Below are 10,008 nucleotides of genomic sequence, written 5' to 3'. Positions count from 1 at the left end.
GGTGTTTTGGGGGTGACAGGATCATAGGGACCCTCTAAAAGTGACAGAACCGTGGGGACTCAGGTGGGTGATGGGATCACGGAGACATTTTGGTGGATGCACAGGACCACAAGGACCTTTTGGGGCAGAGCCATGCAGACCCTCTGGTGGGTGATGGGACCATGGGGACCTTTAGGCACAGGACCATGGGGACCTTTAGGAATAGGACCATGGGGACCTTTAGGCACAGGACCATGGGGACCTTTAGGAATAGGACCATGGGGACCTTTAGGGACAGGACCATGGGGACCTTAGGGGACCATGAGCACGCTTTGGGGCTGACAGGATGGCGGGGACCCTTTGAGGGGCACCAAGCACTTGAGGACCCTTTGGGACAGGACCATTTTGAGAGGTGACATCTGCTTTGGAGATGAGGGAACCACGGAAACCCCTCCACGATGGGGCCATGGGAATCCCTCGGGGCACGTCCATGGGGAACCATAGGGAAAGGCCATGGGGGAACGTGTGGGGGCGAGAGGGCCATGGGGGATCCTTCGTGGGGGTGACGGGACCGCGGGCATCCCTCGCTCAGCCCGTTCCCCTGCGCCCCCCAAGATGGCGGCTCCGCAGCCCCGTCGCGGTCCGATGACGCAATCACCCCGCGACGCACAGCCCTTCCCCCCCTCCCCGTGGAAGGTCGTCACCCCCAATATGGCAGCGCCATCAGCTCCGTGACGCCATCACCTCGCGCCGCTCCCGGCGCCGTCTAACAGTGACGTCATCACAGACAGCCGCGCGGCCCGGAAAAAAAATGGCTCGGTACGGCGCCGTGACGTCATCTCCGCGCGCCGCTCGGCCCAGGGAGGGCGGAGGGGGGGCGGCGGCGGCGGCGCGCGGGGATCCCTCCGGCGGGGCGGCCTGAAGGCGGCCCCAAGATGGCGGCGGCGGGAGCGGAGGCGGCGCTGGGGCCCCGTTCGCCGCCCCCAAGATGTCGGCGTCGGGCGGGCGGCGCGCGGCGTGACGTCGTCGGGCCCCGCCGGCGGGGGGGGGGCGGGGGAGCGGCCCGAGCGGCGCAGGCGGCGGCGGCGGCGGCGGCGGAGGAGGAGGAGGAGGAGGAAGAGGCGGAGAGGGGGGGCCCGGGCCCGGCCGAGGCCCCGGGGGGGGATTTAAAGGGACCATGTCCCCTCCGAGGGGAGAACGGCGGCGGCGGCGGAGCGGCGAGAGAGGCGGGCGGCCCCGGGGGTGGCGGCTGCGGCGCTGAGGGGGGGGGAGAGGGGTGAGTAACGGGGGGGGAAACCGTCCTGAGTGCTGAACGGGGGTCTGGGGGCGGGGGGGTGGCGGGGGAGAGAGGTGACAGCGGGGTGGGGGGGTGCGGGGGGGTGTGACAGTGTGGGGACGGCGGGGGGGGGGCGGTTGTGTTCTAGGAGTAATGAGTTGGGGGGGGCACAGGTGGCAGTGGTGACATGGGGGGGGTGGGGAGTGAATGGGGGGGCTGTGACAGTGTGGGGACACGGGGGGAGGTGTGCTGAGATGGGGGGTCAGAGTTTGGGGGGGGCATGGGGGGTTTGTGACTGGGAGCACAGGTGACAATGGGGCACAGGTATCACAGTTGTTATGGGGGGGCTGTTCTGGGGGGAAGTGTTTTGGGGGGGCTGCAACAGTGTGGGGACACGGGGGGAGATGTGCTGGAATGGGGGGGTCAGCGTCTGGGGGGAACATGGGGGGGGTTGTGATTGTAGGGGTACAGGTGGCAATGGGGGCACAGGTATCATAGGGGTTATGGGGGGGCTGTGCTGGGGGGGCTCAGGTGGCAGGGAGGACATGGGGGGTACTGTGCTGGGGGGGAGGGGATTGGGGAGCTGTGACTGTGGGGATGTGGGGGGGCTGTGCTGAGATGGAGGGGTCAGAGTCTTGGGGGATGTGGGGGGGGTTGTGATTGTGGGGGCACAGGTGGCAATGGGGGCACAGGCATCACAGTTGTTATGGGGGGGGGTGTTGGGGCACAGGTAGCAATGGTGACATGGGGGGAGTGTTTTGAGGGGGCACGGGGGGGGCTGTGCTGAGATGGGGGGTCAGAGTCTGGGGGGAGACATGGGGGGGTTTGTGACTGGGAGCACAGGTGGCAATGGGGCACAGGTATCATAGGGGTTATGGGGGGGCTGTGTTGGGGCACAGGTAGCAATGGTGACATGGTGGGGGGAGTGTTTTGGGGGAGCACGGGGGGGCTGTGCTGAGATGGGGGGGTCAGAGTCTGGGGGGGACATGAGGGGGGTTTGTGATTGTGGGGGCACAGGTGGTAATGGGGGCTCAGGTATCATAGGGGTTATGGGGGGCTGTTCTGGGGGGAAGTGTTTTGGGGGGGCTGTGGCAGTGTGGGGACACGGGGGGAGGTGTGCTGAGGTGGGGGGGTCAGAGTCTGGGGGTTGATGTGGGGGGGGTTGTGATTGTGGGGGCACAGGTGACAATGGGGGGCACAGGTATCATAGAGGTTACGGGGGGGCTGTGCTGGGAGGGCACAGGTGGCAGGGAGGACATGGGGGGTACTGTGCTGGGGGGGAGGGGATTGGGGAGCTGTGACTGTGAGGATGTGGGGGGGTTGTGCTGAGATGGGGGGGTCAGAGTCTGGGGGGACATGGGGGGGTTTGTGATTGTGGGGGCACAGGTGGCAATGGGGGCACAGGTATCACAGTTGTTATGGGGGGGGTGTTGGGGCGCAGGTAGCAATGGTGACATGGTGGGGGGAGTGTTTTGGGGGAGCACGGGGGGGCTGTGCTGAGATGGGGGGGTCAGAGTCTGGGGGGGACATGAGGGGGGCTTGTGATTGTGGGGGCACAGGTGGTAATGGGGGCTCAGGTATCATAGAGGTTATGGGGGGGCTGTTCTGGGGGGAAGTGTTTTGGGGGGGCTGCAACAGTGTGGGGACACGGGGGGAGGTGTGCTGAGGTGGGGGGGTCAGAGTCTGGGGGTTGATGTTGGGGGGGTTGTGATTGTGGGGGCACAGGTGGCAATGGGGGGCACAGGTATCATAGAGGTTACGGGGGGGCTGTGCTGGGAGGGCACAGGTGGCAGGGAGGACATGGGGGGGTACTGTGCTGGGGGGGAGGGGATTGGGGAGCTGTGACTGTGAGGATGTGGGGGGGTTGTGCTGAGATGGGGGGGTCAGAGTCTGGGGGGACATGGGGGGGTTTGTGATTGTGGGGGCACAGGTATCACAGTTGTTATGGGGGAGTGTGTTGGGGCACAGGTAGCAATGGTGACATGGTGGGGGGAGTGTTTTGGGGGGACACGGGGGGGCTGTGCTGAGATGGGGGGTCAGAGTCTGGAGGGGACATGGGGGGGTTTGTGACTGGGAGCACAGGTGGCAATGGGGCACAGGTATCATAGGGGTTATGGGGGGGCTGTGTTGGGGCACAGGTAGCAATGGTGACATGGTGGGGGGAGTGTTTTGGGGGAGCACGGGGGGGCTGTGCTGAGGTGGGGGGGTCAAAGTCTGGGGGGAGACAGGGGGGGTTTGTGATTGTGGGGGCACTGGTGGCGATGGGGGCACAGATATCATAGGGGTTATGGGGGGGCTGTTCTGGGGGGAAGTGTTTTGGGGGGACTGTGGCAGTGTGGGGACACGGGGGGAGGTGTGCTGAGGTGGGGGGGTCAGAGTCTGGGGGGAGCACGGGGGGGGTTTGTGATTGTGGTGGCACAGGTGGCAATGGGGGCACAGGTATCATAGGGGTTATGGTGGGCACAGGTGGCAGGGTGGACATGGGGGGTACTGTGCTGGGGGGGAGGGGATTGGGGGGCTGTGACTGTGTGGGGACATGGGGGGCTGTGCTGAGATGGGGGGGTCAGAGTCTGGGGGGGCATGGGAAGTTTATGTGGAGGCACAGGTGGCAATGGAGAGGACACAGATATTGGGGGGGCTGTGCTGTGGGAAAACACAGCTAGCAATGGTGACATGGGGGGATTGTTTTGGGGGGGCTGTGATGATGTGAGGTCATGGGGGGCTGTGCTGAGATTGGGGCGGTCAGAGTCTGGGGGAGGGCATGGGGAGGTTTGTGATTGTGGGGGCACAGGTGGCAATGGGGGCACAGATATCATAGGGCTTATGGGGGCTGTGCTGGGGGGGCACAGGGGTCCTGGAGGGGTAGAGGAGGGGGATGTCCTAGGGAGGTTATGGGGGGGGAGGGGGCTGTGCTTGGGGGCATCTTAAGGGGGAGATGTGACAGTTGGGTAACTTGGAGGTCTGTTCTGAGATGGGGGTCTTGGATGCTTGAGGGTTGGGGTTGGGACAGGTGGGGACACAGGTGGCAATGGGGGGGCACAGGTGTGCCGGGGGTAATGGGGAGACTGTTGGAGGGGACACAGGTGGCAGTGGGGGGGGGCTTGGCGGGGGGCTTGGGTTGTGACAGTTTGAGGATGCAGGTGGCAGTGGGGAGGGGGATGGAGGTGTTGTAATGGGGGGCATGCAGGTGGCAGTGGGGATGTTGGTGGGGGGGGCACTGTTCTGAGGAGGGGGAAAATGTTTTGGGGAGGGCTGTGCTGTTATGGGGGAGTGGAAAGGTTTGTGAGTTGTCCTGGGGGGCAATGTGGCAGTTGGGGGGGGGCGGCTATGGGAGAAAGGGGGAGGGCAAGTGTTTCTATAGGGGGCTGTGACAGTGTGGGGACACAAATGATGATGGAGGGGAGCAAGCTGACAGGACACAGGTGGCAATGGAGCAATGGGGGGGGGGAGTACTGTGCTGAGGAGGGGGAGAAAAAGTGTTTGGGGGGGGGGCTGTGCTGATATGGGGGGGTCAGACACTGGGGGGGGGCAGTGGAGGGGTTTGTGACAGTTCAGGGACACAGGTGGCAGTGGGGTGGGGGATGGGTAGCAGTGGGGTAAAGGTGGAGGCTGGGGTTGGGGGGACACGTGGCAGTGGGGACCTCCCCCCTCCCCTTCCAGGACTGTGCTGGGGGGATGGAATGGGGACAGTGACATGAGACAGGGATGCCAGCACCACGCCAGGTGACAGTTGTCACCAGGTGGGTGACATGGGGCTGGAGGGGGGGGATTTGGACCTGTTCCCTCTCCCCTCCTCTTTGGGTTGGTTCAGCATCACTTCGCCCACCTGGAGACCCCAGGAACGCTCCGCTAACGAACGGCTGCTAACGAGGGGTGGGAGCCTTCATGATGGGAACATCAGTGATCTGGGGGGGGCTTTGGGGCCAGGGTTCCTCCCCATGCAGCTCGTGCCCCCCCCCCCCCCGCGTCCCTCTGGAGCATCTCTGGGCTCGACGTCGCTCCGTTTCACCCAATGCTGCCATGGCAGTGACTCCACATGGAGCCCAACATCCCCGTGTTGGGATCATCCCAGAATGAATGCTCCATCCCAACGCTGGATTTCCCATCCCAGCACTGCAGCTCTGCAAGCAAAGAGGAGGAAGGAACTTTTTTAGGGGACGCTTCCCAACTGTGGGAAGGAGGAAAACCCTTCTGCTCAATACTGTCCTTAATGCAGCTTCGGGAAGTTTTCCTTCTTGGGCACGTGGGGAGAATCTGCTGATTTCTCCGAGGAAGGAAATCCTCCAGGATCCCATTTCCAATCCAACGTCTGCTACGAAAACGTTGTCGCTATGGAGGGAAACCATCCGGGATCTCAGCTCCAACCCAAAAATACCATCGTGATCGTTTGGAGCTTTTGGGAACTTCCCCAAATTCCTCCTTGGATCGAATTCCATTGCAATCGTTCACCCTTTGCATTTCTGCCCTGGAAGGAGTTGTTCCCCAAAGAAGAAATCCTCGCAGTCGAAGCGTTTTGATGGGAGAACCCAACTGGGTGCGCTCAGCCCTTAACCAAAAAAAAAAAAAAAGGGGGTAAAAAAGCCCCCAAAAAGGCTCGGAATGCCACCAGGAGCCATCAGGCCTCGATGCGGATCTCTCTTGGCTTTCTGGTGGGGCATTTCCCCATCCTCGGCTCCCAGGGAAGGAAGCAATTGTCCCCACTTAACCATTTTAGCATTTAAATTGTGGCGGTGCCGCTCCGCCTTTGCATGGCCATGGGGCGATGGGTTGGGGGAGGGATGCTGCAGTGCTGCTCCGTCCCTCGCTATGAACGGGTGCTGGGGAGTGTGGTGAGACAACTAACTTTTGTCACTTTTTTCTTTCTTTTTTTTTTTTTTTTTGCTTTTTAGAGCTCAGAAATTGCTGGGATTTGGGGTTTTTAGATGGGTCGCGGTTGGGTTAACGGTTGGGTGGTTGCGACGGAACCGACCCCAAACTCTCTAAAGCTGGGGGTTTTTAGGATGGAGGCATCCACTGCCTTTCCCCGTGGGTTTCTGAGCTGCGCGGGTGGGTGTGTGTGGGGGGAATCTCCCTTTTCCTCCCCCATCGGGCTCAAAAACCCCAACCAAGAGTTGGGAGATGGAGAAGGGCAGCGGTTGGTCCCAATGGAGAGGAGGGACGTCAGTGCGTCTTGCAGAGGGAAAAACCCTTTCCTGAAGCAGGGAGGCTTCAGCTCCTTCCAAAAAACCCATGCGTGTGGAGGAGGGGAAGGAGAGAAGGGCTGTGGGATCAGCTCCAGTGTGCCCAGCGTTGTTTTTTTTGGGACTTACCCAAAATCCAGGTTTCTTGCGATGTCGGGGTCGGTGCACGCCGGGATGCGGGCTCAGTTTGGGATGCTGTGCTGTAGGGCCGGAATGGCCAAACTGGGGAGCTGCATTGTGTCCAAAGGGGAAACAAAAAGAGCTCTTCAGGTTGTTTTGCTTTATTTCAGATTATTTTTCACCCCGGCGGGTTCCTTCGCAGGGAGGACAGCACTCGTTTTGCCTTTTTGCCATCAGCCCCTCCATCGCGTTACGATTTTAGGAATGGGGTGATGCGTTTTGGGGCGATTTCCCTCTTTTTGCTCCAACTTCTCCCAGGCTTTGGGTGAAGTCTCCACATTGCCGAGCCCTCAGTGCTGCCTGGGTGCAATGCTGCTCACTTCAGGTCTCTCTTTGCCACCACTTATCGCTCACGGCACCCAATGCTTGGCATGGAGGCAACGGGCTCATCTATGGGCCATTGTTTTCCTTTGGCTCCTGCGATGAAATTGAAGCCTGCTCTTGAGTTAAGGGTGGATTTGTCAGCTTTCTGGGGTCTGCTTTGATCTGGGGCTGAGGTTTGAGTGGTCCATCTGGCTGCCGATGTGATGAGAAATAGGGGGTGACACCAAGAGGATGTCCCACATCTCTCCGCGTCCTTCTGCAGCTGGATTTAAGCAAGAAAAAGGGGAATTTTCCACGGGACTGGTTTTATCCTGGCTGAGCATCTTCCACCCAGCAGCTTTGGGATGGCGGCGTTCAGTTCCAAAACCCGATTTGGAAATGCAGTCATCCAGTGCACGTGAGCATTGAGTGCCTTGGGGTCCCATTGGGTGCCCAAATCTCATCCAACTACAGGAGCTGAGCCCCGATGGTCTGGCATAACGGCGATGATGGCACCAGATTTGGGGGTATTTTTAGGGTTTTTTAAAGCTCGCTGGGGACAAAGTAGCCCAAGTGTTCGGGAGCTTTGCCCCACCACAGGGGTGAAGGCAGCAAAGTGGGTTTTTAGGAGGAAAGAAGAAGGTTTTGGGGTCATCGAGGCTCCGCTTGGCTCCGCCGCTCTCCTCCCACGGCCTCGGGCTACGGTGGCTGATAACAGCTCGAATAATTCCCTCTCTTCATTTGCATTGTTACCTTGAAGGTATTTATAGTCTCCCTGCCTTCTCCTTCCCTGGCTGTGTAAATTTAGCTCCTTGGCTCTCCCCGGGTGCCTTTATCCAGCCGATAAGCTGCGCTTTTTAGCACCGCTTTCTTCTTTTTCCCCGCCCTGCACCCGTGGCAGAGATCTCCCTTCCTCCAGGTGATTCTCATCCCCCCCTCAGTCCCCCCTACAACTCGTGCTTGCAGCACAGCACCGAGCAGCACGGTGGGTTTGGGGGCAATGCGTTGGTTTTAGGGGGACGAACCCACCTGGCTCGCTGGGACCCTTGGAAGATCCCCAGTTTGCTTCGATCCGTACGGTTTAACTCAACGTGGGGATAGAGGATTTCTTGGATTTGGGGTAATTCTGGTGTTGGCAGTGGGGTCAATGCCCACGAGTGGGGTGTTTCTATTCCTTTAACCCCGCTCAGTGTCTGCAGCATCCCAAAGACTCCCAGATTTTGGGAACCAGGGGGTTTTGGGAGTTCAAACCGCGCTCTTTCCAGCAGCGACATTATGGGACTTGGGTACTTCTGGGGGGAAAGAATGGGTTTGAGGGTTTTCTCTGGTTCGTGGGGAGGGTAGAGGGGATGAATGGTCCTAAAGCAGAGGGATGCTGTCTGTCTTCCTCTCTATAATGGGATGGGGGGAAAGCTTTGTATTGGTTGCATCACCTCCAGGATGGACCTGGCACTATGCAAAGGATGAGCGATGGGACCCAAAATCTTACCCAGGGCTTGACTTGGGAAGCAGCAAATAAGGGATGAGCAGAGGGGCAGCATTGGGAACAGCAGCTTGGATGGAGCCTGCTGGGTTTTCAGGAGCTGCTCGCTGCTCTCACAGCCTCCTCCACCTCGGTGAAGCCGTGCTCCTCTCATTTTCCCCTCTCTTATCTCTGTTTCTCATAGATTTTTCTGGCTGTCCCTGGCCATCAACCCTCCCGAGTCCCAGCGCGGTGTTTTTTTCCAAGTGACACAGCACAATCAGCAAGGGATGGAGAAAGCTGTCCCTACTTTATCAGAGCAACAGCGAGAGCGCCAGGGAGATGGAAGCAGAGCCCTGCTAATGCCACTGGAGCCAAACAAAGAGAATTTTGCTGCCCCCGATTGCCCCCAAGGTGAAGAGCGAAGAGCTGCTTTTGTGAAAGATGCAAAAAAGCCTCTGGAGAGCGCGGCTCTATCTGGGACATCGGTGGAAGTGGGGACGGAGCTCGACGAAGCTGCCTTCTACACCGCTGATGACTTGGTGACAATGAGCAGGGACACGAAGGGACCCTCTGGCACTGATCTCTGTCCCCTACAAGAAGACCCCGTCTTCTTCTCTCCGCTGTCTCGCCAAGAGCCCGACATCGCCCTGGAAGCCTGCGACGTGGCCGGTGAGTCCCCTTGGGTTCTGCTGCGGGCTGGTGGCATCTCTTGCATGGCCATGGTTGGGTTTGGGGGTTGTGTTGTTTTGGTCCGTTGGTTGTTTGGCAGCCCGGGTCTTGTTGGTGTTGCCCAGCTCTGGTTTGTGGTGGTTCTTTCCTTGTGTGGTTTGGAGACGTTTTTGCCACAAGATGTTGAGGATTTGGGGAAATGGAGCTGCGGTGGGGTGGGAGATGTGTGGATTTAAGGCTTTGGGGTTGTGGTAAAATGAGAAAGCTGAGTGTACTTGTGTCTGGGTTCAGCACCAGAGAGGGGCGTGCCAAACCCCATTAGGGCCTTATTGGGGGACCGTAAATGGGATGCGTGCCATCACCCTCACTGGAAGGGCATGAGGTGGCCAGGGACCTGTCTGAGGATCTCTGGTAACCCACTGAGGCCACATCTCCATCATTGAGACTGATGGCACCAGGATCTGCTCCATGGGAAGAACCAACTCTCAACAGCTGGCCATCTTGAAGCAGGTCTGATGTTTGGGACCCACCGTGTGCCCCAAAAGCTCTCACAGATGTTGGGTTGCAGCCATGTGCGTTGTGAGCTTGGGAGCTCAGGATGCACCTGGGCAGCGCTGAGCCCCTCTTGCTGCAGCAAACCCAACTTTCGGGCATGCTTGGTGAGTCAGATCTGCCATCTGTGGCTGCTTTCGGGTGTCTTTGGGGCTGAAACACCGCCGCCTGCACCTGGTTGGGTTGAGCACCTCCGTTACCCATCGGTGACCCCAATGGAAAATCCTACTCCAAGGGCACTTGGATGTGTGCGAGCAATGCTGCTGTGCTTTTGGGATATTTTCTGTGTTTTCCCAGCTCTGTTCCTGCAGGGCAGCCCCTCACAGCTGCTGCTTTTCCCTAAATCCCTGATTTTTCCAGCATCTGCCCCTTGCCTGCTCTGAGGATGTCCCCGTCTCTGTGCC

The 10,008-nt window shown here is 59.7% G+C and overlaps 1 protein-coding gene across 8 annotated transcripts in view; it reads left to right on the top strand.

The window, feature by feature from the left end:
- The first annotated feature begins 775 nt into the window (after positions 1-775).
- WIZ (WIZ zinc finger) overlaps positions 776-10,008 on the top strand; it is a 50,356-nt gene continuing 41,123 nt past the window's right edge. For 6 of the 8 annotated variants that reach the window (XM_090128742.1, XM_090128737.1, XM_090128741.1 and 3 more), the window contains exons 1-2: positions 893-1,255; positions 8,586-9,052. In XM_090128742.1, coding sequence (XP_089984868.1) covers positions 915-1,255; positions 8,586-9,052 — 808 coding nt within the window. In that variant the 5' untranslated portion in view covers positions 893-914. Of the gene's footprint in view, positions 799-892; positions 1,256-8,585; positions 9,053-10,008 lie in introns of those variants that run through there. The other 2 variants (XM_090128743.1, XM_031608915.2) reach the window with 2 other exon arrangements.

The sequence above is a fragment of the Phasianus colchicus genome, chromosome 34, assembly GCF_987193195.1.
Source record: "Phasianus colchicus chromosome 34, bPhaCol1.hap1.1, whole genome shotgun sequence".
Classification (NCBI taxonomy): domain Eukaryota; kingdom Metazoa; phylum Chordata; class Aves; order Galliformes; family Phasianidae; genus Phasianus; species Phasianus colchicus.
This window is presented reverse-complemented; position numbering and strand designations above follow the sequence as displayed.